Genomic DNA, 27257 nt, shown 5'->3' on the forward strand with positions numbered 1-27257 from the left:
ACAAAATTAATTTTGAGAACGAATTTACTTTTAAAGAATTTTACCCTAATAAAAAAATTGTACTTCCAAAAATGAGGGAATTTTCGACAGAGAAACTTTGGTACCCCCAATGTTTGCGCAAGGAGAGAAAAATGCCGCGACAAATTATGTAAATTAGGTGTAAACAAAAGTTGTCAAACAAGGCAGCTTATTAAAATTCCAGTTATAACTACATTTCCATTATATGGCTTTAAAGCCGTTTAATTTCTGCTGGATTAGAACCGGTTATTATCCACATTTAAAAATTATGTTAAGCATCGTATTATAGACAATTTTCCATGAATATTAAAATAAATTAATACTAGTTTAGATATTTCTTCGGCCCATTGGGCCGGAAAATAAACTGGATTTATCTTATAACTATTCATTTTGAAATCCGCGGAAAGCTGATGCGATAAATAACTATAGATTGGTTCTAATTCTATGTATGTGTTGATTTAAAAATTGCCTTAAATTGATTATAATTCGTTCCTAGCTTCGTCAATGTTTCAACAATATAAAGTAACAGGATGTCTGTTTGTCTTTGTGTTTGTATGTAAGTTTGTACTGAAGGATCTCGCTAACCACTGAACCGATATGATTGTCCTTTACAAGGTAGCCTCTCATTGGTCCAAGGAAGGTTTATAAATATAATTAATTATTTTGGGGCACTGCGGCCCTGCAGCGTAGTGTAGTGTATCTTTTGTAAACAACTTTAGTCAATGCGATATTTTGCCCAAATCCCGACAAAATTAATCCTTATAGTAGGTGTTAAAAACATCATATCTTTGGTCTTATTTAAGATAAATTAATAATTTTTTTTGCATAAATAATTTAATTATGGCCTCATTTATTGTTTTTTTACAAAAAAAATTAATATTTAATTTTTTTTAGGGCCATTGGAAGTCCTTAAATATAAGGTATTTTTGAGCGGTTACTATTAGCCCAAAAATAGTGCTTATACGCAGAAAAACGCGGCAACAAGACATGATTAATAATGAGTGTGCAAAATTTCATTAGATTTTATCCGTGGGAAGTTCACCCCATCTCACCCCGTATGAGGCATACTTTTTCTTACCGTTTCGGTTTTTCCCCCCTGGCGGCTTGGGGGTGGGCAAAATTTTTAAAATTCAAACCAAATGTTTTAGACATTTTTAAGACCTTTCCAAAACATATTTTAGATTTCTTGTAACTCAAGTATTACTTGCACTTCAAATTTTCAATTTTTTTAGCAATGTGTCTAAATTTCTCCCTCCCTGCGTAGAGTAAAATAATACGATTTTTTCATCAAAAATTTGCATATCTTGGTAAAACAACAGTAGAATTGATGAAATAAATTATATTTTTAAATTTTCCTATTAAAATACATGCAATCCCATTTCGAAAAAGGAAAAAATTAAGTCATAACTCCTAAAAATAAAAAAGTTATGACAGTTTCAACTGTTAAGGTCAAGATTTTTAAACCAAAGATACGCTAGGGCCACTGTGGGGGGAGGATACTACCAACAGCCCTCCCAAGAGAGGCCTCTAGGGGCGTAGCCACTAGTACAAATATATACTCCAACAGTCCCACTTAGGTCCTTAAAGTATAGTTTTATTTTTTAGAATACTAGCAGTCATGCGCGCTCCTAGCAACTAGAGGGTCTTTAGAAAAAAAATAGATTAAAACCTTCCCGATATTTCAATCTGGAAACATAATAGCTAGCCGGCCATAAATCATCACATGATCTCTATATATATTAGAGAACCTAATTGGATCATTAGGTAGTTATTGCAGAGATCTTGAGCTTTAGACTTAAAGATACCTCACTACTTTATATCCTTGAATTTTAAGTGATATAAGACATTTCCTATATCAAGACGTACTTTTGGTCCCAACTTTAAAATAATATTAAACACTAGTCCCCATTTTCTTCATTGTTGGCTTATCAACTTTGGGACTTTTATTTAATGCTTATTGGTTGTTGAATCAATTGAGTGTCCAAACGTTAATTATAGGTATTTTCTACAGAATGGGTAATTTTCTATATCATCATTAGGGATGTACATCTTATCTCTGCTTTACATTACCATCAAATTTTGGAGCCAAAGTTCTCTGCTAACGAATGATTATAAAGTTTTGCAAATATATGAGTCAAATGTCTTTTATTTGACTTTAAAAAATATATATATCAATAAAAGGGATGAAATGTTGGATGTGAAATTGATGTATACAGGTTAAATTAATATGCTTTAAATGGACATTCTGGTAACAATAATAGAGTTGCTATGCTTTCTAAATCGTACCTAACTACTGCAAGAATCACATGCCAAGTTTGAAATCAATAAGACAATAGTACTATGCCTAAAGATAAAAGCTATCTGTTACGGGTGTACGGATGGACTGGCCATAATTATAGAAAAGTTTCAATGATATTTTGATTATATAAAGTTTAATATTACAAGATGTGAAAATTTAGTACCTAGGTAGAGCAACTTATTACAATACACATCAATACATATTCCAGATAAGGGTAGTGCAATCAAAGTGTTCTGTGAAGGCACAAGTTCAATTCATTGAGAAATGGCAACAATTTGCGGATTTTAAAATTTTCATATATTTTTCATCCTTTATCCTATTATATAAAGAAGTAAGGTGTTATTTTGTCTGAAGCATAATAACCGATTGATTTATAATTTATGGAAAGCTTTACAATAGATCCTGAAATGGGTTTAGGCTCTTTTATAATTTAGAAAATTCTCTTTGTTGTTGTTTTAATCTATTTTTCTGCCTACATCTTTCCAAAGAAAACAGAGCCGCTATGGGCGCAGCTGCTAGTCTACTACTATATAAAGTGGTTTTCTTCTTATCTAAAGATCTCGGAAAATACTTGACTGAATTGGTTATAAACTTATTCTTTTCAAGTAGGTTTTATAAATCTCTATGGCTGGTTTTAGGATATTATTCTGACATTCCCTGCCCTCCCCCAGAGACTAAGGGCAAAGGAAGTAGTACGAAAAATATTGATGACAGTCTTGAAATAGAAATAGATAAATGGGGTCAACCTTCCCCCCCCCCCCCTCCCTTCCTACCCCACCTAATGTGTCCCTATGGGCCGCTAAGGCCGTAGCAGCTTGTGTAAAAAATTGCATCACTGGTTTGTCTTTCAAAGATTATTTGGGATTTGATAAAAAATATTATATTTTTTAGGTGTATATAGGGAGGGGGGGGGGGGTTCTATGAGCAATTTATATAGTTTTAATTACTTTTAAATCTTCCCAGGACCTGAGTAAAGCTACATTGTAATTGAGAACTATATCAGTTCAGTGGTTAAAGAGATATTTAGGTACATACAGAACGAAATTTTGTTGCTTAACCTTTATAGAAATAGGTATTTAATTAACTTAATATTTTAGACACTCCTGCATTTGTCTACAAAAATCAACATGCTTTAAAAGGACGTACGACATTTTGGTAACTATTATCGAGTTGCTACGCTTTCTAAATCGTACCTAACTACTACAGGAATCACCATGCAAAGTTTGAAATCGATAGGACAATTCTAACATGCCTAAATTAACGTAAAAAGCTATCCGTTCCGGACGGACGGACGTTCGGATCCTAATTATAGAAAAGCTTCGCTTTTAAAAAGTACTAATATGTATTATCTTTAAATTTCAGACTGTAAAAAAATGTATTTATTAAAGATAAGGTCTCAGTTGCTATTCAGAGGTGGACAGCATACACTTCTAATGGATAAATTACTAGCGACTACGCCTTTTGTGACACTTTAAATGTATTTTTCAAAATAATACGTAGGTAACATTTCTATGTTGCGTTCAAGTCTCTATGCAAAAAAAAATTTGATTTTTTTGTGATTTCTCATGGGAGGGTGATGGTACCCTTCCCCAAAATAGTTTTAATCCTTCCCAGGACCTATGAGAAGCTACCCTGTAAAGGAGAACCATATCGGTTAAGAGGTTAGCGAGATACTTTGGTACAAATAGACAGACAGACATCCTGTTACTTTATGAGAATGACGAGACGCTACCCTGTATAGGAGAACCATATCGGTTTAGCGGTTGGCGAGATCCTTTGGTACAAACAGACAGACAAACATCCTGTCACTTTATCATAAGAAAGAGAACCATATCGGTTCAGCAGTTAGCGAGATCCTTCAGTACAAACAGACAGACAGCCATCCTGTTACTTTATTATAAGGATATTAGAAGTGTACGCCGATCCGCTCAGGACAATCTCTAGTCAGAGTTCTCAACAATCAAAGGTTAGTCATTTATCACATCGTATTATAGACAGTTTTCCGCGGATATTAGATTAGAAAAAGATTTATACTAGTTTTGATAGCTCCGAGAAGACTAAGGACCATGCTAAAAAAAAACTGGTTTTATTTTGATATTCGTGGATGCTATACATTGTTATTTAGTATGGCTGAGAACCGGTTATAATCCAGAGGATATTAATCGGTTTCGAAGCCATACTGGAAAATAGTTCACCCGGGCGTGTAACGCGCCCAGTCCTTTGGGTTCAAGTCTGCACCACACTGCAACATGCTAGAGACGTTAAAAGTGGACAGAATAATAATAAGAGGAGGGTGAATGCATTGACCCTTTGACCCTTAGACAGGAGGTGCAAAATATATGTTTGTGTGTTTTTTTGCACTGTCTGTCTGAAGCTTAAGATCTCAGTAACCACTGAACTGATTGGGTTCTACTCTTCGTGGAATATAACTACTGGTCCTGTGATGGTTTTAAGCTATTTTCTTGGGGGGTGGGACACCCTAAACCTCACCAAAAAATGAAAAATCTTTTAAAAAATGAAATTAAAATAATGGAGGGGTGTCGACTCACCAATCCCCCCCTTAATTTTTTTTTACTTTTACTCTTTAAATTTAAATAACGAAACTTAAGGTTGATCAAACCTCTAGGGGCAAAGCCCCTAGAGGCTAGGGGCGGAGCAGCTAGTCCTTATAATAAAGTAACATGATTTCTGTTTCTTTTGTTTGTTTGTAACAAAGAATCTCGCCAACCACAGAACCGAAAGGGTTCTTATTAACAGGGTAGCTTCTCATATATTAGGTCTTGGAAAGGTTTATAATATTTTTGGGGGGTGGGTACCAATCAAGAGAAATCGCCCCTAAAAAGTTTTTTTTAAAATTTAAATTGAATAATCGAATTCAGCTTCCACCCCCCCCCCCCCCCTCAAATGCCCCTAGAGGCCTTTAGGGGCGTAGCCACTAGTTCATTTATAACTTATTCTTTTTTATCTAGGCGCGATTTAAGCAGCAATGGCTACAATTCTTGGGAGGAAATCAGGAATTAATAACTATCAAATATTGTCACCCAAAGTTTTATGAACTAGTACCCAAAGTTTAATAAACTGATACCCAATGTTCTAAAATGGTACCCAATATAATACTAGCGGCTACGCCCCTAGAAACCTCTAGGGGCATGTAAAATGTGTTTTGTTTTCAATCTATGTTAGTTATGTTTTTGTTTTTTGCGAATGTGATGGTACCCTCTCTTAAAAATGAAATAGTTATAAAGCTACCCAGGACTTATGAGAAGCTACACTGTAAAGGAGAACCATATTGGTTCAGTGGTTAGCATCTGTCTTGTTTTTGCGAATTTTCTTGGGAAGGTGGTGGTACCCTTTCTTAAAATAGTTATAAACCTACCCAGGTCTTAGGAGAAGCTACCCTGTAAAGGAGAACCATATCGGTTCAGTGGTTAGCGAGATCCTTCAGTACAGACAGTCAGACAAACGTCCTGTTACTTTATTATAAAGATTCTAGTGGTACCTTTTAATACTTTTTGGAGCATTTACTCTCTCCCCAATTAATTTCTCTTGACCTATTTGAAGCTTCATTGTAAGGGAGCACTAAAACGGTTCATTGGTTTTATAAGACATATAAGACAGACATACATCCTGTTACTTTTATATAAGGATTAATTATGAATTAATGTAGAATTCAAGTGCCAAACATACACACACACAAACACACACATACACTTACACACACATAAACACACACACAGACAGACATCCTGTTACTCTTATATAAGGATTAATAATTATGAATTAATGTAGAATTCCAGTATGGCCACAAAGACAACACATACACACAGTACACACACACATGCATACAATCACATACACACTCACACACACAGAGACATACACACACACACACACACACTAGGTGCCCAAAGTACACTAGAGTACCTACCCAAACTACACTAGAGTACCCAAAGTACACTAGAGTACCCAAAGTACACTAGAGTACCCAAAGTATACTATAGTACCCAAAGATTTATAGTTAATAATTGGTGTAGAATTCCAGTACCGTATGGCCACATAGCTGGCAAAGCCTGGGGAGACCCGCAGGGGAAACCAGTTCTAGGCAAGAGATCATGTTCGAAACCGATTAATATCCGCTGGATTAAAACCGGTTATTAGCCATGCTATCCGCATAATATCCGCGGAAAGCGGTCTATAATACGGAGCGAAAAATAACTATGAAAAACAGGGTTCTAAAGGGATTAGGACAATGGCCGATAAATTGATGTATATCACCAATTATGATGATACACAAAATTACTCTTCTGTAGATTTTAACTATTGGTTGAAACATTTGAACACCCAGCTTTTTGAAGCAACCTATTAAAGTCCCCAAAGTTGTTAGGACAGCGAAAAAGAAAACGTTATATAAAACTTTGAAGACTAGTGTAATAAATAGCCCATTGTCCCCCCCCCCCCTCTCTTTCTCTCTGTTTTAGAGTAGTGGATACTTTGTAATTACAAATGTCTGTAAGTCAAAAGCTTAATATCTCGTCTGCTTTTAAAGATAGATGTTTCTTGCTATTTTTTTCGTTTGAAAATTTTCTAAGCTGCCGTTTGCGCCAAAAATCGCTAATTTTTTTTTTTGCTTTTTCTCACCTATTTGAAATCATTTGAGACAAACTTTTCCTTTATATTTTCACTGGACACTTAAAATATTTCAAACAAAAATATCACTAGTTAGTGCAAATGTACTGGGAGAAAAAATTGTATATTTGTTTTAAAGATTCAAAATTTTTGAGAAAAAGCAAAACAAACATTCGCCGGTTATTGTTAATGATTGTTTCAATAGAGAGGGGGGGGGGGTAGCTTTATATGGATAAAATTTTTCAGTATGGCTTCCAAACTGATTAATATCCGCTGGATTAGAACTAGTTCATAGCCATACTGAAATATCATGTTACGCGTATTAAGTCAATTTTCCACAAATATTCAAATAATATCATAATATTATTACCAGTTTTGTTGTCATGAGCCATCGGCCTCTTCGCTAGTTTAACAAAGGGGGGAGGCGGATGTGCCACTTTTTGAAACCAAAACTAAAAGACAACAAAGGAACTCGACTAAAAAAAGAGTTACAGGTCTGAGATTTTGCATGGCAGTTGCTTTATAGGGGTACAATATGGAACTGTGAAGAAACGGAGGCGCAACCGCCGAAAACCGCCGTTTCCCGCCGAATTTTTTTTACAATTTTTCGGCGGTTGCACCGCCGTTTCTTCACTGTTCCATATTGTAACCCTATAAAGCAACTGCCATGCAAAATCTTAGACCTGTAACTCTTTTTTTAGTTGAGTTCCTTTGACTTTTAGTTTTGGTTTCAAAAAGTGGCACTTCCGCCTCCCCCCTTTTTAATTTTAATATCTGCGGAAAGCTGTCTATAATACTAAAATAACTTTTATCCAGGTTTACATGGGTGGCTGGATAATGGAGGTACACATGACAATCTCATCCCGTTGCTGCCTCCAGGATACAGGTAATATCTTTGGGTACTCTAGTGTACTTTGGGTACTCTAGTGTACGTTGGGTACTCTAGTGTACTTTGTGTACTCTAGTGTACTTTGGGTACTCTAGTGTACTTTGTGTACTCTAGTGTACTTTGGGTACTCTAGTGTACTTTGGGTACTCTAGTGTACTTTGGGTACTCTAGTGTACTTTGGGTACTCTAGTGTACTTTGGGTACTCTTGTATACTTTGGGTACTCTAGTGTACTTTGGGTACTCTAGTGTACTTTGGGTACTCTAGTGTACTTTGGGTACTCTAGTGTACTTTAGGTACTCTAGTGTACTTTGGGTACTCTAGTGTATTTTGGGTACTCTAGTGTACTTTGGGTACACTAGTGTACTTTGGGTACTCTAGTGTACTTTGGGTACTCTAGTGTACTTTGGGTACTCTAGTGTACTTTGGGTACTCTAGTGTACGTTGGGTACTCTAGTGTACTTTGGGGAAACTTTAGGGGAATATATTCCCTGAAGAGTAGAATCCAATCGGTTCAGTAGTTACCGAGATCTTAGGCTTTAGACGGACGGACAGACATCAATCTACATTGTATTATAGATAATTGAGATATTATTAGAAACGAGAAATAAATCTTAGTTTTCTGTTGTTAATTATTGCCATTGGACTGTTGATTAAACTAGTTCCTAAAGTTTTAAAATCTAGTTATCTTATTTGCATATTTGTAGGCTTAAAATCTTTGGGTACCTACTTTTATTAAATGTTGATGGGTTGCTTCATTAAATATCAGTTTCTTACTAAAGCTTATAATCTACAGAAGGGGTAATTAGTTTGTGTATAGTCCCTTTCGTGGCAACGCCTCTTAAGGGGCGTTTCGTCGCATTTTTCACAGTAGCTTTCTCCTATTTCTAGCCCCTACGGGGGGCTCTAACCCTTCGGGGCCAATTGCCCAACCCTGCGGGGCAATCACCTAACCTTAAAAGCTATTTTAAAATACGACAAATCGCCCCTTAAGAGGCGTTGCCACGATAGGGACTATACCCGGTTATTTTAGGTTAGGTTAAGTTGGGTTAGGTGATTGCCATGCAGGGTTAGAGCTCCCCGCAGGGGCTTTAAATAAGGGAAAAGCTAATGTGAAAATACGACGAAACGTCCCTTAAGAGGCGTTGCCACGAACTATACCCATTTGTTTATTTTCTTTAATTTATCGTCCATTGCCTTGTTGTTGCAATGAACGATTTGATATGATGATGAATTACCTTTCTTCTGTAGATTATAATTATTGGTTGAAAAGTTTGGACACTATATGGAATTTTTATTTATTCCTTATTCCTCATCATTATTTTCAATTTTACCGTCCATTGTCTTATCCCTTGTTGTTGCAGGTTTGTTTGTTTGGATCATCCAGGTCACGGCCGTTCTTCACATTATCCTCCAGGTAGGTACCTATCCTCCAGGTTCTTCACATTATCCTCCAGGTAGGTACCTATCCTCCAGGTTCTTCACATTATCCTCCAGGTAGGTACCTATCCTCCAGGTTCTTCACATTATCCTCCAGGTAGGTACCTATCCTCCAGGTTCTTCACATTATCCTCCAGGTAGGTACCTATCCTCCAGGTCTCCAATAATTTATTTACTAGCGGCTACGCCCCCTAGGGGAGGGGGAAATTGAATTCCATAACCCATTTTAAAACAAAAAATTGGGGAAATTTTTTTTTTTTGGGGGGGGGGTAATATTTTTCTAGGGGAAATTTCTCTTGGGAGGATAGTGGTACCCTCCCTAAAAATAGTTATGTACCTTCCTATGAGAAGCTACCCTGTAAAGCAGAACACAATTGGTTTAGAGGTTTGAGAGATCCTTTGGTACAGACAGACAATAAACAAACAGACAGACAGACAGACAGACAGACAGACAGACAGACAAACACACAAACATCCTGTTACTTTATTTTAAGGATATCTAGGTTTCTAACTTAATGGTAATTACTTGTCTAAGTTATTCAGACAGAGAGGTGGAAGGGGGGGAATATTCAACCCCCCCCCCCCCTTGTTTATCTATAATACAAAGTAGTTTGATGTCTGTCCCGTCTGATGCTTAAGATCTCGGTAACAACTAAACCAATTGGATTCTCTTCAGGGAATATTTCTACTGGTCCTGTGGTGGTATTTTCTTTGGTGATGGGACACCCGCAACCCCCGAAAAAACAAAAAACTCCCTCCAATTGTTTTTTTTTCGGCAGTTAATTTAAAATGTGGTAGTTGCAGCACCAGAGGTACCTAATTTTTTTAAATTACATTTTTGGGGAAAAGACCCTAGGGGCTAGGGGCGAATCCATTTGTCTTGTTAATATTTCGCAACTTATAAACATAATATTATTTGTTTTTAAGGTATGCAGTACAAGTTATCAGACGCTTTTACATTCATTAGAGAGGTAAATATGTATTTTACTGATGGCTGCGCCCCTAGAGGCACCTTAAGGAACGGGAAATAGGGGAAGGGAGAGGGGGGGGGGGGAGACTAGACCCTCAACTTTCAAATTTAGTTTTAAGATAAAATGTTGAATAATTTTTTTGTGAGAATTTTCTCTTAGGGTTGATCTCTTTTGGGAGGTTGGAGGTATTTCTACCCGTAAATAGCTGTAAACCTTCTCTTGACCATTAATAAGCATAACTATCAAGGAGAACCATATCTGTCAATTTGTTAGCAAGATATTAAGATGTTTTCATAAGGGATGTAAAGGGATAAGACAATGGCCGATAAATTGATGTACAATGTACATCCCCAATAATGATACACAAAATTACTCGTTCTGTAGCGTAAGATTAGTGGTTGAAACGGTTGAACACTTAATTTAATAAACCAAATAAAATTCACTAAAGTCCCCAAAGTTGGTAAGCAAACGAATAAGAAAACGTTATTATAAAACTTTGGGGACTAGCGTAATAAACAGCCAATTGTCCCCTCTCTCTCGCCCTGGTTTTGATCCTTGTTATTTCAGGTTTTAGAACATTTGAAATGGGACCAATGCATAATTATGGGCCACTCCTTAGGTAATATTCTAACTTTATTTCAGCCCAACATCGTTTCATTACAAAAGACTTTAAACAAGGATAACAACATCCATAAAAGCGAAGCACTGAAACGGTAGGACAAACGGACATTAACACTTGTATAGTGTCAGAACTAAATAATCAGAATATAAATATGTAAGAGTCGAAGCAAAATTATAAGTAAATTTGTTGGAAACTGCTAGATACATGAAAATGTTTATGGACATACTTACATTTTTAGGACTTGATTATAGAGATGCTAAGATTATAAATATTGTACTTTGTTGTTCTAGGAATCAGTATTCAAAAAATCAGATCAATCTGATAATTTTATCTGAAATACTAAATTTTGTTGTTAAAAAAGTTGAAAATCAACATGTTTAAAATGGACGAACGGACATTCTAGTAACGATTATAGAGTTGCTACGCTTTCTAAGTCGTACCTAACTACTACAGCAATGACCATGCAAAGTTTGAAATCGATAGAACAATTCTAACATGCCTAAATTAACGAAAAAAACTATTCGTTACAAACGTACGGACGGACGGACCAACCCTAATTATAGAAAAGCTTCGCTTTTACAAATAGTTCCTCGTGTTATGAAGATAAAAGATGCATATTTTGTTTTATAAGTTGATTTCTAACTCTTCAACAACAAAAAATCTTTATTTTTACCTATCAAGAGACAACTTGGAGGCCTGCAGCCCCTAAACTAGGAGGCCAAATTAATTTTTTTTTTCAAAATACGAAAACTACATCCAAAAAGGAAACTCTTTGGCTAAATAACCTTTCCTCTCACCCCAAACACAAAGCCTTATTTGCTACGTATTATAGACCGCTTTCCGCGGATATTATGCGGATAGTATGGCTGATAACCGGTTCTAATCCAGCGGATATTTATCGGTTTCGAATATTCTAGGTGCAGGAATGGGACTCTAGGATTCAGCTTTATTGCTACGTATTATAGACAGGTTTCCGCGGATATTATGCGGATAGCATGACTGATCACTGGATCTAATCCAGCGGATATTAATCGGTTTCGAACATTCTAGGTGCAGAAATGGGACTCTAGTATTCAGCTTTATTTATTGCTCCGAATTATAGACCGCTTTCCGCGGATATTTTGCGGATAGCATTGCTGATAACCGGTTCTAATCCAGCGGATATTAATCGGATTCATTTTAGGTGCCGGTATGGGACTCTGGTATTCAGCTTTGTTTCCAGAACAAGTCACTAAGGTCGTGGCTATAGACCTCATTAGGCAAGTAACAGATATATAAAACTTAAAAAGGGAAAAGTAGGTTGCGGGTAAAATCCATAAAGGTTGTGAGTTTTAAGTTTATAACAGTAGTAGAAGGATAAAAAATTATGTTAATTTTTTTTAAAATTTTGTTCTTAGTTCTTTTCAATAGAAATACACATATTTAGTGAATATTATCGTTGTACGGTACTTGCTTACATGTGGTAGACTGGAGCACCGAAAACCCCCCCCCCCCCCCCGCTTAGTTTTGACAAAAATCAAAAATAAGGGGGGGGGTAGTTTTTTAATGTCTGGAAAACGGCAAGGAGGAAAAAAGCTCAGCAAGGCAAAGACTTAACCCCCCCCCCCCTTAATTTTGAAGAAAATCAAAAATAAGGGGGGGGTAGTTTTTTCACTGTACAACACGCGAGAAAGTTGAGTGAGGTAAATCAAGAAAATCCAGTATACCAGAGGGGAAACCTTATTACAGGGACATTCATGTTTTTGGGCATAATTTCCTTATTTATTGACTGATTTTAGTAATTGATGTATCCCTGAACAGAAAATGAAAATAAGGAGGAGGGGGGCCAGTAAAAGGTTTTAATTTTGCGCAAAATTAACCCGGGTATAGTCCCTTTCGTGGCAACGCATCTTAAGGGGCGTTTCGTTGTATCTTCACAATGGCTTTTGATGGGTTATTTTAGGTTAGGTTAGGTTATATTAGGTTTTGGTGATTGCCCCGCTGGGTTATACAATTGGCCCTGCAGGGTTAGAGCCCCCTAGAAATAGGAGAAAAGCTACTGTGAAAATACGATGAAATGCCCCTTAAGAGGGATTATACCCCCAAAAAAACTTTTATTTATCTGCGTTTAGTTTTGGCCCGATGAAATTGGACAAACATGTGTCAACTTCAAGGTAATAATTACATACTTAAAAATCATGTATAGTATAGGTATTATTATCCACAATTTTCCACGGATAATAAAATAAAATCAATTCCAGTCTGTGGAGAAGTTGTCTAAAAGTTAGCAAAAAAGAAAAGAAAGGGGACAATTTTATTGGGAGGGTTGGGTGGTGGTACCCTCCTAAAATAGTTAAGAACCTTTCCAGGACCAGCTATGAGAAGCTATATTGTACAGGAGAACCATATAGGTTCAGCGGTGTACGTGACCCTTCAGTAAGGAAAGACAGGCATACATTCTACATCTATTCATAATTTTTGAGCTTTGCTACTTATGGATGTTGTCATAATTGTTTTTTTTTGTATAGAAAATCCGTAAAGATAGCAGTGTCAACACATAAGAAACTGGCCTCTGGCGGAAAAATCCCATACTATAATTTCGAGGCATACAACAATATTAGAAATTTTACTAGATAAGCTTTTCTATAATTAGGGTTGGTCTGTCAGTCCGTCTGGCCGGAACGGTTAGCTGTTTTTAATATGGTAGAATTGTCCTATCGATTTCAAACTTTGTCTGATAATTCCTCTACGATTTAGGAACTCTATAATCATATTCAGAAAGTCTGTATTTAAAACAAACTCATATTTTTGCTTGTTGGCAACAAAGGGGGTAGTAGGTTGTGCTAAAATTCTGTAAAGGTTGTGATTTTTAAGTTAAAAACAGTAGTAGAATGATAAAAATTAAAAAAAAAAAAAAAAATTTGTCTACCTAGTTCTTTTCAATAAGAAATACACATACTTAGTGAATATTACCGTTCTACTACTAGCTACTGTTTTTATGCCTTAAAAGTTAAAACTCACACCTTTACGGAATTTTAGCACAACCAACCTCCCCCTTTTTGTAAGATATTCTATTTATTTGATTTTTTTAACACCGATTCCTAGAACCACAAGGTGAGCAAAGCATCTCTATAATCAATCCTAAAAATGTAAGTATGTCCTTATACAGTAGGTATTCTGTAATAATCAGTTTTGCAACAAAGACTTTACTTTTACTTTGATTTCCTCCTTATTAAGTTTGACACTCTAATTACAAGTGTTAATGTTCGTTTGTCCAACCATTTCTTATCTTTGCTTTTATGTATGTTGTCAGTCATCCTTGTCATGTTAATATTGTGTATGTACTAGGACTCCTGTGGTCGCGCTTTCATGGCGGCGAATATTCTCGGTGGACTAGGATCTATAACTAAGGTGTGTGTGTGTGAGTGTGTGTGTGTGTGAGTGTGTATGTGTGTTTATGTGTGTGAGTGTGTGTGTGTGTGGCTAATATTCTTGGGGGACTAGGATCTATAACTTATGTGTGTGTGTATGTATGTGTGTGAGTGTGTGTGTGTGTGTGTGTGTGTGTGATTAATATTCTTGGTGGACTAGGATCTAGTACTAAGGTTTGTGTGTGTTTGGGTGTGTGTGTTCAGGAATTCTATTACCATGGTGTGTGTGTGTGTGTTTGTTTTTGTATGTGTGTACAATCAGACAGACATACGGACAGACATATTATCATACTGACAGATAGACTGGCTGCTGACATACTGATTGATAGACAGACATACATACATACATACATACATACATACATACAGACAGACAGACATACATACAGACAGACAGACAGACAGACAGACAGACAGACAGACAGACATACAGACAGACTGACAGCATACAAACAGTTCAACATTAAAACAGACCATAGATATAGAGAAATAAAGACATACATACATGCAACCAGACAGACATTTCTTAATTTATTTATGCCTAATTGTCTCAGGAATCATGATGCAAATGTTTCGGATCCGGATCCGGATCCGCAAGGATCCGCATATTTTGAGTCCAAGGATCCGGATCCTTAGACTCCAAAAAATGCGGAAAAAATGGAAAAATCTACCTAAATTTATATAAAATCTCAGACATTCTCTTGATGAGAGCCAATCTTTAAGGTTTAGGTTCAGACTTGAAAATTAAAAGTATTTTTGACTTTGAATTGAAGAATAAATTTTTTTGAAAAATTTGGTGATTTTATTTTTATTGTCAAAGATCCGGATCCGCACTGACCAAATTTTGAGGATCCGGATCCGGATCCGGATCCGCATAAAATCAATGCGGATCCGAAACCCTGATTATTTTATCTTAATATTGTAGGAATCTGTAGAGGTATTGATGAAAAGGGGACTCGTAGCACATCCACATGATAAAGATCTCTTCACTTGGTCAGCTGACCTCAGGTACAGAGGACTCGTAGCACATCCTAATGATAAAGATCTCTTCACTTGGTCAGCTGATCTCAGGTACAGACTCGTAGCACATCCACAAGATAAAGATATCTTCACTTGGTCAGCTGACCTCAGGTACAGACTCGTAGCACATCCACATGATAAAGATCTCTTCACTTGGTCAGCTGACCTCAGGTACAGAGGACTCGTAGCACATCCTAATGATAAAGATCTCTTTACTTGGTCAGCTGACCTCAGGTACAGACTCGTAGCACATCCTCATGATAAAGATCTCTTCACTTGGTCAGCTGACCTCAGGTACAGACTCGTAGCACATCCTCATGATAAAGATCTCTTTACTTGGTCAGCTGACCTCAGGTACAGACTTGTAGCACATCCTCAAGTCAAGATAAAGATATCTTCACTTGGTCAGCTGATCTCAGGTACAGACTCGTAGCACATCCACATGATAAAGATCTCTTTACTTGGTCAGCTGACCTCAGGTACAGACTCGTAGCACATCCACATGATAAAGATCTCTTCACTTGGTCAGCTGACCTCAGGTACAGACTCGTAGCACATCCTCATGATAAAGATCTCTTCACTTGGTCAGCTGACCTCAGGTACAGACTTGTAGCACATCCTCATGATAAAGATCTCTTCACTTGGTCAGCTGACCTCAGGTACTGACTCGTAGCACATCCACATGATAAAGATCTCTTCACTTGGTCAGCTGACCTCAGGTACAGACTCGTAGCACATCCTCATGATAAAGATCTCTTTACTTGGTCAGCTGATCTCAGGTACAGACTCGTAGCACATCCACATGATAAAGATCTCTTCACTTGGTCAGCTGATCTCAGGTACAGACTCGTAGCACATCCTCATGATAAAGATATCTTTACTTGGTCAGCTGACCTCAGGTACAGACTTGTAGCACATCCTCAAGTCAAGATAAAGATATCTTCACTTGGTCAGCTGATCTCAGGTACAGACTCGTAGCACATCCACATGATAAAGATCTCTTTACTTGGTCAGCTGACCTCAGGTACAGACTCGTAGCACATCCACATGATAAAGATCTCTTTACTTGGTCAGCTGACCTCAGGTACAGACTCGTAGCACATCCACATGATAAAGATCTCTTCACTTGGTCAGCTGACCTCAGGTACAGAGGACTCGTAGCACATCCTCATGATAAAGATCTCTTCACTTGGTCAGCTGACCTCAGGTACAGACTCGTAGCACATCCTCATGATAAAGATCTCTTCACTTGGTCAGCTGACCTCAGGTACAGACTCGTAGCACATCCTCATGATAAAGATCTCTTCACTTGGTCAGCTGACCTCAGGTACAGACTTGTAGCACATCCTCATGATAAAGATCTCTTCACTTGGTCAGCTGACCTCAGGTACAGACTTGTAGCACATCCTCAAGTCAAGATAAAGATATCTTCACTTGGTCAGCTGATCTCAGGTACAGACTCGTAGCACATCCACATGATAAAGATCTCTTCACTTGGTCAGCTGACCTCAGGTACAGAGGACTCGTAGCACATCCTCATGATAAAGATCTCTTTACTTGGTCAGCTGACCTCAGGTACAGACTTGTAGCACATCCTCAAGTCAAGATAAAGATATCTTCACTTGGTCAGCTGATCTCAGGTACAGACTCGTAGCACATCCACATGATAAAGATCTCTTTACTTGGTCAGCTGACCTCAGGTACAGACTCGTAGCACATCCACATGATAAAGATCTCTTCACTTGGTCAGCTGACCTCAGGTACAGACTCGTAGCACATCCTCATGATAAAGATCTCTTCACTTGGTCAGCTGATCTCAGGTACAGACTCGTAGCACATCCACATGATAAAGATCTCTTTACTTGGTCAGCTGACCTCAGGTACAGACTCGTAGCACATCCTCATGATAAAGATCTCTTTACTTGGTCAGCTGACCTCAGGTACAGAGGACTCGTAGCACATCCACATGATAAAGATCTCTTTACTTGGTCAGCTGATCTCAGGTACAGACTCGTAGCACATCCACATGATAAAGATCTCTTCACTTGGTCAGCTGACCTCAGGTACAGAGGACTCGTAGCACATCCTCATGATAAAGATCTCTTTACTTGGTCAGCTGACCTCAGGTACAGAGGACTCGTAGCACATCCACATGATAAAGATCTCTTTACTTGGTCAGCTGATCTCAGGTACAGACTCGTAGCACATCCACATGATAAAGATCTCTTCACTTGGTCAGCTGATCTCAGGTACAGACTCGTAGCACATCCTCATGATAAAGATCTCTTCACTTGGTCAGCTGACCTCAGGTACTGACTGACGGACATATAGGCAAACTGACAGACAGACAGAAAGACAGACATACAGGCAGACAAAGAGACATACAGGCAGACAGAAAGACTGACAGACAGACAGATAGACAGACAAACAGATAGACAGACCGAAAGACGGACATACAGATAGAAAGACAGACATACTGACAGACAGGCAGATAGACAAACATACAGACAGATAGATAGAAAGACACACAGGCTGACAGACAAACAGACAGAAATTTTACACATTCTAACAGACAGCTAGAAATACAGACTTACAGAAATAAAGATACACAATACAGACAGAAAGACAGACAGAGAGATTATACAGATAGAAAACTGACATGACAGACATACAAACAGACAGATAGAAAGACAGACATACAAACAGACAGATAGAAAGACAGACATACAAACAGACAGATAGAAAGACAGACTTACAGGCAGATAGACATACAGACAGACAGATATGTAGGCAGACAAACATCCTGTTTTTTTTCAGGTTAAGAATTCCTACCACTTTTAACATGGTACAAGAGGTGGCTGAAGAATATGCCAGTAAAATTTCTTCTCCACATCTTTTCATCAAAGCCAAGGAAAACACACCACATATTAACCTCGAATATGCTACCTTGTGGCACCCCATTATTAACCTCTAATATCTTGTTCCTAGCCTTAGAAATGACTAAAAAAAACCACCATTTTTTTGGGTTTTATTGTGAATTGTCCAATTTGTAGAGGTTTTTTGGTATTTTCCTTGGCTAGGAACGAGATATTTTGAAACTGACAAAAGTTCCTGATTCTACTCCTCAAGGCCTTTCCTGGGAGCACCATGAAGACATATTTCTGATGCAATGAATTTTTAACCTCCATAAAAGGGGGCCTCAAAATTTCAATTAGTTTGTGTGGTCGCGATTTTTGCATAACAGAAAAAATATTTTGCATGGGCCATTTTTTTTTGCATAACCACATTTTGGCGTGGGGCAAAAACAGGGATGTAGGTTGTGCTAAAATTCCGTAAAGGTGTGAGTTTTAAGGCTTAAAAACAGTAGTAGAAAATTTATGTTAACTTAAAAAAAATTGTCTATAGTTCTTTTCAATAAGAAATACACATATTTAGTGAATATTATCGTTCTATTACTGTTTTAAGCCTTAAATCTCACATCTATACGGAATTTTGACACAACCTACCTCCCCCTTTTCCAGGGCGGGACACTTTACTGTGGATACCAGTTTAAAAACTTTGGGTATCAGTTTTTAAAACTTTGGGTACCAGTTTATAAAACTTTCGGTACCAGTTTACAAAACTCTGGGTACCAGTTTATAAAATTTTGGGTAACAATTTAAAAACATTGGGTACCAGTTTATAAAACTTTGGGTACCAGTATATAAAACTTTGGATACCAGTTCATAAAACTTTGGGTACCAGTTTATAAAACATTGGGTACAAGTTTAAAAAGTTTGGGTACCTGTGATGTGTTTATAACCTAGGATTCCAGTAAATATATGACAGATGAGAGCTATAACAGATTACTTAAGGAACACTCAATAATAACTTATTTAGTACCTTCTGTAAGCGAAGCCTCTCTATAATTAGGCAAGGTCCGTCCGTCCGTACGTTCGCCACAGACAGTTAGCTTTTTTCGTTAATTTAGGCATGTTAGAATTTCAAACTTTGCATGGTGATTCCTGTAGTAGTAAGGTACGATTTAGAAAGCGTAGATAATCTATATTCATTGCCAGAATGTCCGTACGTTCATTCTTTCAATTTTACTCAGATATTCCTAAAATTTAAAAATAATTGGGGGACAGCATCTACACCTCAAAAAAACATTGGGTATCAGTTTATAAAACTTTGGGTACTTGTTTATAAAACTTATTGAGTTATTCCCCCCCCCCCCCAAGGTTTATCGTAATCACAACCCTAACTTTATCTACAGAGAAGTGGAGGGGGGCCACCACCTACACCTCAACACCCCCCATCTTCTGGCTCCCATTATAGGAAAAGTATTTCAGCGTCATTCAGATTTCTTTCGAAGGGGGAATATGGGGGGGGGGGGGGGTTGTGAAAAAATTCAGAAAGTGGTGGGGGGGAAGGGTTGTGAATTAGTGCAAATTGTTGCTTATATGCAAAAATTTATGAGGGGGGGGGGAGTAGCTTAATTAGTGCAAAACTTTGTTAACTACCCCCCTTCCCCCCCCCCTTTGCATACAAAAATCAGCTTTTGGCCGGATGGGGGGTGAGTTTTTTTACTGATTTCTGTTTAAAGATGGGGGTGGGGAAGGTAAACAGCTTTATACTCTAATTTACTCTCCCCCCCCCTCCTTCTTGCATCTTTGAACAAAAAAAAACAAAGGGTGGGGGGAAGTATTTTTTTACCAATACACCCCCCCCCCTCCCGCTGAATGACATAATACTTTGTAACAGGAGATTTTCTTGAGAAAGAGTTCCAGCAGCCAGATCCTGAAAACAGTCAATTTGACATGATTTAGAACCGGTTTTAATCCAGCGGAAATTCATCGGATTTGACGCCATATTTATCTATTGCATCAGTTTTCCGCGGTTAGAAAAATGTTAAATTAGAAGAGCAATCGGCCCAAATATTTTATTATTTCTGGAAAATTTTAATTGAATCGGATTTTAAACCACACAGGATATTCTTAAAAGTAACATGATGTCTGTCTGTGTGTTCTGAAGGATCTTGCTCCTTTACAGAGTAGCTTCTCATAAGTCCTGGGAGGGTTTATAACAATTTTGGGGAAGGGTACCACCACCCTCCCAAGAAAAATCGTCAAAAAAAACATAACAAACCCCATCTTGTGGCAAAAAATAATTATTTTGGTAAATAGCTGATTTTAAGATAGATTGAAAAGAAAACATTTTACGTGTACTTAGAGACCTCTAGGGGCGTAGCTGCTAGTATCATATTGTGTACCATTTTAAAAATATTTTGTACTAATTTAAAAAACCTTGGGTACCAGTTTATAAAACTTTGGGTACCAGTTTATAAAACTTTGGGTCCAGTTTATAAAACATTGGGTACCAGTTTTTAAAACTTTGGGTACCAGTTTTTAAAACTTTGGGTACCAGTTTATAATACTTTGGGTACCAGTTTTTAAAACTTTGGGTTACCATTTTATGAAACTTTAGGTACCAGTTTATAAAACTTTGGGTACCACTTTATAAAACTTTGGGTACCAGTTTTTAAAACTTTGGGTACCATTTTATAAAACTTTGGGTACCATTTTATAAAACTTTGGGTACCATCTTAGAATATTATCAGTTTCAGAAATAATAATGGCAGAAGTGAAAGTTTTTACACTCAACATTTGGGGAATAGGTAATTTTTTATCAGGGATCTAAAGGGATAAGACAATGGCTGATAAATTGATGTACATTCCCAATTGTGACACACAAAATTACCCCTTCTGTATATTAAAATTAGTGGTTGAATAATCAACTTAATAATTATACCAATAAAAATTCATAAAAGTTCCCAAAGTTGTTTAGCTAATGAATTAAAAAAGGTTATTATAAAACTTTGGGGACAAGTGTAATAAACAGCACATTGTCCCCCTCTCTCTCTCTTTTATCCTGATATTAAAGTAACAGTATGTCTTGTCTGTCTGTTACTTGATATCTCGCTAACCGCTCAACCGATATGGTTCTTCTTTACAAGGAAGGTTCAAAAACAATTTTGGGGGAGGGTATTCCAAGTGAAATTGCCCTTGGAAAAATCAGCACTGAGTTGCACGGGCTAACAAAACTGGTTTTGATATTATGATTGTACATTTTTATATTCCTTGAAAACTGGATATAATACGGTATTCAGTATGGCCTAGAACCAGTTCTAATCCAGCGGATATTAATCGGTGTAGAAGCCATACTGGAAAATATTTTCTTTTTAGGTTTTGGCATTTCTGCTGACAGAGTTATAAGGTTGGTCTTCTTTAGCATAGCTACTCAATAACATGTAAATGTTTGTTTGTCTGTACATACCTTATTATTTTTTTAACCTCAACTCTTTCGTTGTTACCAGAATGTCCGTTCTTTTATTTTAAACATTTTAAACTTTTTAAAAATTTTATAGTGACATAATTATCCTGTTATTTTAATTTTTGGAATTCTGATTCCTATTACAACAAGATACAATGTTATAAGCAGAGCATCTCTATTATCAAGTCCTAAAAACGTATGTTTGTCCTTGCTCAGTATCCTGTTTAGACATTAAAGGGGGGGGGGCGTAATGACATTTATTCGTAATCCGTGAGCAAAATGGTCTAAATATTTAGCTAGACCCTTCAAACTTGGTATATAAGCCTAGTCCTATAGGTATTACATCTAAATGGCAAAAAAATCCAAAATTTTTTATTTTAAGGTTAGGTTAGGTAAGAAAAACCCTGCGGAAATGGGGTTTTTAGGCTTTTTTTGGTCTATTTTGATGTGGAAACTTACCTTAAATTGTTTTTTCTTAGGGTTTTAACTTAAATACACTGTATCTATTCATATGGACATTATTTAAGATGATTCAGCAAGTCGGGGACCGACCCCAGGGGGCTAGGTGGGTGGCCCGCAGGGGTTAAGTGCCTTTTTCCCAATACATATGTTGTGATACATCTAATTATAGGTTTTTTAGGTCAAGGAACTCAAATTTAGAGCTAAAATAAGCATTAGACTAATCTGAAGCTAGCCCCAGCGGGCTAGGTTGGTGGCCCGCAGGGGTTAAGTGCATTTTTTCTCATATATATCTTGTTATATATCAAAATATAGGTTTTTTAGGTCAAGAAACTCAAATTCTGAGCGAAAATTAGCATTAGACTAACCTGAAGCTAACCCCCCCCGGGCTAGATGGGTTTTCTGCAGGACTTAAGAGCATTTACCTAACCTAACCTAGAAACTTACTTATAATTTTACTTGTTTTTTTTTAATAAACTTTGTCTATTAATGATGACTTTATTTAAGATAATCCAACAAGTCGGGAACCGACCCCAGCGGGCTAGGTTGGTGGCCCGCAGGGGTTAAGTGCATTTTTTCCAATATATATCTTGTAATATATCAAAATATAGGTTTTTTTAGGTCAAGAAACTCAAATTCTGAGCGAAATTTAGCATTAGACTAACCTGAAGCTAACCCTCCCGGGCTAGGTTGGTTTTCTGCAGGGCTTAAAGGCATTTACCTAATCTAACCTAGAAACGTACCTAAATTTTTACAGGTTTTTTTCTTGTATAAACTGGGTCTATTAATGAGGACTTTATTTAGAATGATCCAGAAAGTCAAGGACCGACTTATCTGAAGCTAGCCCCAGCGGGCTAGGTGGCTGGCCTGCAGGGGTTTAGTGCATTATTTTCCAAAATACATCTTGTGATATATCAAAATATAGGTTTTTAAGGTCAAGAACTCAAATTCAGAGCTAAAATAAGCATTAGAATAATCTTAAGCTAACCCCAGCGGGCTAGTTGGGTTGCCCACAGGGCTTAAGTGCATTTTACCTAACCTAACCTAGAAACTTACATTTAATATTATTTTTTTAGGTTTTGTTTCTCAAATAAACTGTCCATTCATGAGGATCTTATTTCAGATGATCCAGCAAGTCGAAGACCGACCCCAGCGGGCTAGTTGGGTGGCCCGCAGGGGTTAAATGCATTTTTCAGAAAAAGTATGTGTTATCATACATCAAATTATAGGTTCTTTAGGTCAAGAAACTCAAATTTACAGTTAATAAAAGTATCAGACTAATCTGAAGCTAGCCCCAGCGGGCTAGGTGGGATGCCTGCAAGTCTTAAGTGCATTTTACCTAACCTAACCTGGAATAAACTGTGTCTATTTATTATTTAAGATGATCAAGCAAGTCAGCGACCGATCCCAGCAAGCTAGGTGGGTGGCCCGTCAGGGTTAAGTGCATTTTCAAAAAGTATGTGCTGTCATACATAAAATTATAGGTTTTTTAGGTCCAGAAATTAAAATTTAGAGCTAATAATAGAATCAGACTAATCTGAAGCTAGCCCCTGCGGGCTAAGTGGGTTGCCTGCAAGGCTTAAATGCATTTTACCAAACCTAACCTAGAATCTTACTTTTTGGAGGTTATTTAATTGAATAAACTGTTCATGAGAACATTATTTAAGAGGATCCAGCAAGTTGGGGACTGACCCAGGCGGGCTAGGTTTTACATAGATACACTGTGTTCAGTCCTAAAGCCATCATTTAAAAGATTCTTCATACAGGAGGCTGACTCAAGGAGGTCCCCAACTTGCTGGATCATCTAAAATAATGTCCTCATTCATAGACACAGTTCATTCAAGGAAAAAACCAAAAAATAAGTAAGTTTCTAGGTTAGGTTAGGTAAAATGCACTTAAGCCCTGCAGAAGATCTACCTAGCCCACAGGGGTTAGCTTCAGGTAAGTTTTATGCTAATTTTAGCTCTGAATTTGAGTTTCTTGACCTTAAAAACCTATATTTTGATATATAACAAGATGTGTATTAGAAAATAATGCACTTAACCCCTACGGGCCACCGCCCTAGCCCGCTGGGGCTAGCTTCAGATTAGTCTTATGCTAATTCTAGCTCTGAATTTGAGTCAACTGACCTAATAAACTTATAATTAGATGTATCATAGCATATATATTGGGAAAAATGCACTTAACCACTGCGGGCCACCAACCTAGCCCGCTGGGGTCGGTCCCCGACTTGCTGGATTATCTTAAATAAAGTCCTTATTAATAGACAAAGTTTATTCAAGAAAAAACATGTAAAATATAAGTAAGTTTCTAGGTTAGGTTAGGTAAATGCTCTTAAGCCCTGCAGAAAACCAACCTAGCCCGGGGGGGTTAGCTTCAGGTTAGTCTAATGATAATTTTCGCTCAGAATTTGAGTTTCTTGACCTGAAAAACCTATATTTTGATATATTACAAGATATATATTGGAAAAAATACACTTAACCCCTGCGGGCCACCAACCTAGCCCGCTGGGGTCGGTTCCCGACTTGTTGGATTATCTTAAATAAAGTCATCATTAATAGACAAAGTTTATTAAAAAAAAAACCAAGTAAAAACCAAGGAAAAAAACAAAAAAATAAGTAAGTTTCTAGGTTAGGTTAGGTAAAATGCACTTAAGCCCTGCAGAAGATCTACCTAGCCCACAGGGGTTAGCTTCAGGTAAGTCTTATGCTAATTTTAGCTCTGAATTTGAGTTTCTTGACCTTAAAAACCTATATCTATAATACAAAGTAGAACGATGTCTGTCTGTCCGTCTGTCCGTCTGTCCGTCTGTCTGTCCGTCTGAAGCTTAAGATCTCGGTAACCACTGAACCGAATGGGCTCTACTCTTCAGGGAATATACCTACTGGTCCTGTGGTGGTTTTAAGATATTTTCTTGAGGGGTGGGACACCCCTAACCCCCCCAAAAACAAAAAAATCCTCCCCTTAGGGGAGACTTCAACGTCAAATAAGGTGGTATCGTACATAAAAAATTAAATTTAACAAACAAAAACATTTAAAGTGCCACTAGAGGCCTCTAGGGGCGTAGCCGCTAGTTTTGATATATAACAAGATATATATTGGAAAAAATGAACTTAACCCCTGCGGGCCACCAACCTAGCCCGATAGGGCTAGCTTCAGATTAGTCTAATGCTTATATTTGCTCTGAATTTGAGTTCCTTGACCTAAAAAACCTATAATTTGATGTATCACAACATATGTATTGGAAAAAATGCACTTTACCCCTGTGGGCCACCCACCTAGCCCCCCGGGGTCGGTCCCCGACTTGCTGAATCATCTTAAATAATGTCCATATGAATAGATACAGTGTATTTAAGTTAAAACCCTAAGAAAAAAACAATTTAAGGTAAGTTTCCACATCAAAATAGACCAAAAAAGCCTAAAAACCCCATTTCCGCAGGGTTTTTCTTACCTAACCTAACCTTAAAATAAAAATTTTTGGATTTTTTTGCCATTTAGATGTAATACTTATAGGACTAGGCTTATATACCAAGTTTGAAGGGTCTAGCTAAATATTTAGACCATTTTGCTCACGGATTACGAATAAATGTCATTACGCCCCCCCCCCTTTATATTCTAGTGTTTTTTTTATGAGAACTTTTTTGAAAGCAATTTTACACCACTTAAAGTTATCAGAATTTAATGATTAATGGCTTATTTTTTTCGTTTTTTTAATACCATTAATAGAACATCAAAAAAATGATTAAGTTTTTATTTTAAAAGTACAGAAGAATCAAAAATTCAAAACTTAGGTGCAACATCTAAAAAGGGTTTTAGCAAACTTTCTTATGCTCAAATCTTCTACCCTTTGCAAGAATGGCTGCAAAACGCTTAAAAGTTGAGAGTAAAATATTGTTCCTTATTAAGAGTGAAGGCCATCTCTGATTTTGTTTCCAAGTCTGACAATGATATAAATAACTATTACTGGTTATATGATGCCAGGGTTATCTGTATACTCACATATTATATTACTGGTTATATGTAGCCAGGGTTATCTGTAACCTCACACATTGACCAGTCTATGTTCTCTATTAAGAGTGAAGGCCATCTCTGATTTTGTTTCCAAGTCAGACAATGATATGAATAACTATTACTGGTTATATGAAGCCGGGGCTTCTGTAACCTCACACATTATATTACTGGTTAAATGAAGCCAGGGTTATCTGTATAGTCACACATTGATCAGTCTATGTTCTCTATTAAGAGTGAAGGCCATCACTAATTTTGTTTCCAAGTCAGATGATGATATAAATAACTATTACTGGTTATATGAAGCCGGGGTTTCTGTAACCTAACACATTATATTACTGGTTATATGTAGCCAGGGCATCTGTAACCTCACACATTGACCAGTCTATGTTCTCTATTAAGAGTGAAGGCCATCTCGGATTTTGTTTCCAAGTCAGACAATGATATTGTTCTCCTTCAGGTATGATTATCCTTATGATAAATTAACAGGATGTCTGTCCGTCAGTCCGTCCGTCCGTCTGTCTGTCCCTTAAGATTTCGGTAACCACTGAACCGATTGGCTTCTACTCTTCAGGAAATATATCTACTGATACTGTGGTCGTTTTAGGCTATTTTCTTGGGGGGTGGGACACCCCCAACCCCCCCAAAAAATGAGAAATTCCAACTCAATTTTTTTTCTAGGCAGTTAATTTAAAACATACCTACCTAGTGGTTTATAGATAATTACCCTTTTCTGTAGATTAAAATTAGTGGTTGAACAGTTAAATTCTCAACTTAGTAATCAAACAAATCAAAATCAACAAATGTCCCCAAAGTTGTTAAGCCAACAAATAAGAAAATCTTATCATAAAACTTTGGGGACAAATGTAATAAACAGCCCAATGTCCCCTTTCTCCCTGGAAATCACCACACTATAGAAATATCTACAATTTGGGTGGATAATTCAAATTGTTGCTGCTCTAATTGTGGATATAATTTTAGGAAGTTTGGATGCCTTCAGATTGGGAGATAATTAAATCAAGAACTCAGGAAACCTTATTTATTTTTGGAAAAAAAAAAGAAAGTTAAAACCAGAGTTGTGGATCCGCACTTTTTTGAGTCCAAGGATCCTTGGACTCAAAAAAATGCGGAAAAAATGGAAAAATCTACCTAAATTTATATAAAATAGTCACTTACAAAGACAT

The 27257-nt window shown here is 37.1% G+C and overlaps 3 protein-coding genes across 5 annotated transcripts in view; all 3 read left to right on the forward strand.

Moving 5' to 3' along the window:
• The first annotated feature begins 3683 nt into the window (after positions 1 to 3683).
• LOC145307642 (putative serine hydrolase) lies at positions 3684 to 20220 on the forward strand. Its single transcript, XM_080150125.1, has 17 exons — positions 3684 to 3730; positions 4250 to 4283; positions 5287 to 5329; positions 6350 to 6419; positions 7760 to 7829; positions 9196 to 9248; positions 10199 to 10242; positions 10810 to 10861; positions 12048 to 12123; positions 12976 to 13017; positions 13372 to 13447; positions 14192 to 14254; positions 15200 to 15282; positions 18112 to 18203; positions 19099 to 19145; positions 19512 to 19609; positions 20036 to 20220. Exons 1-17 carry the CDS (start codon positions 3691 to 3693, stop codon positions 20100 to 20102), a joined length of 1050 nt encoding a protein of 349 aa, XP_080006251.1. The 5' UTR covers positions 3684 to 3690; the 3' UTR covers positions 20103 to 20220.
• Positions 20221 to 20782: 562 nt separating this feature from the next.
• LOC145307645 (putative neutral sphingomyelinase) lies at positions 20783 to 27153 on the forward strand. Of its 3 annotated transcripts, XM_080150127.1 has the most exons (4): positions 20839 to 20950; positions 21519 to 21549; positions 26476 to 26533; positions 27055 to 27153. In XM_080150127.1, exons 1-4 carry the CDS (start codon positions 20908 to 20910, stop codon positions 27139 to 27141), a joined length of 219 nt encoding a protein of 72 aa, XP_080006253.1. In that variant the 5' UTR covers positions 20839 to 20907; the 3' UTR covers positions 27142 to 27153. The 3 variants fall into 3 exon arrangements, with proteins under 3 accessions (XP_080006255.1, XP_080006254.1, XP_080006253.1); XM_080150129.1 differs by lacking the exons at positions 26476 to 26533; positions 27055 to 27153 and adding an exon at positions 26141 to 26270 and having other exon boundaries at positions 20783 to 20950; XM_080150128.1 differs by lacking the exons at positions 26476 to 26533; positions 27055 to 27153 and adding an exon at positions 25972 to 26127 and having other exon boundaries at positions 20783 to 20950.
• Positions 23007 to 27257, forward strand: part of LOC145307644 (putative neutral sphingomyelinase) — a 44868-nt gene continuing 40617 nt past the window's right edge. The window contains exon 1 of the mRNA XM_080150126.1: positions 23007 to 23010. The gene's annotated coding sequence lies outside the window, so the exon portion shown is untranslated. The remainder of the gene's footprint in view (positions 23011 to 27257) is intronic.

Source organism: Acartia tonsa, chromosome 15, assembly GCF_053477335.1.
Source record: "Acartia tonsa isolate MP-2025a chromosome 15, ASM5347733v1, whole genome shotgun sequence".
NCBI lineage: Eukaryota > Metazoa > Arthropoda > Copepoda > Calanoida > Acartiidae > Acartia > Acartia tonsa.

Coding starts and splice junctions, on each gene's coding strand:
- LOC145307645 (XM_080150127.1), top strand. CDS start 20,908: ATGGCAGAAGTGAAAGTTTTTACACTCAACATTTGGGGAATAG. Junction 20,951..21,518: donor ACTCAACATTTGGGGAATAG/GTAATTTTTTAT, acceptor TTTTCTTTTTAG/GTTTTGGCATTTCTGCTGAC. Junction 26,534..27,054: donor ATGATATTGTTCTCCTTCAG/GTATGATTATCC, acceptor ATATAATTTTAG/GAAGTTTGGATGCCTTCAGA.
- LOC145307642 (XM_080150125.1), top strand. CDS start 3,691: ATGTATTTATTAAAGATAAGGTCTCAGTTGCTATTCAGAG. Junction 19,146..19,511: donor AGAGCTATAACAGATTACTT/AAGGAACACTCA, acceptor CCCCCCCCCCCC/AAGGTTTATCGTAATCACAA. Junction 19,610..20,035: donor CATCTTCTGGCTCCCATTAT/AGGAAAAGTATT, acceptor ATACTTTGTAAC/AGGAGATTTTCTTGAGAAAG.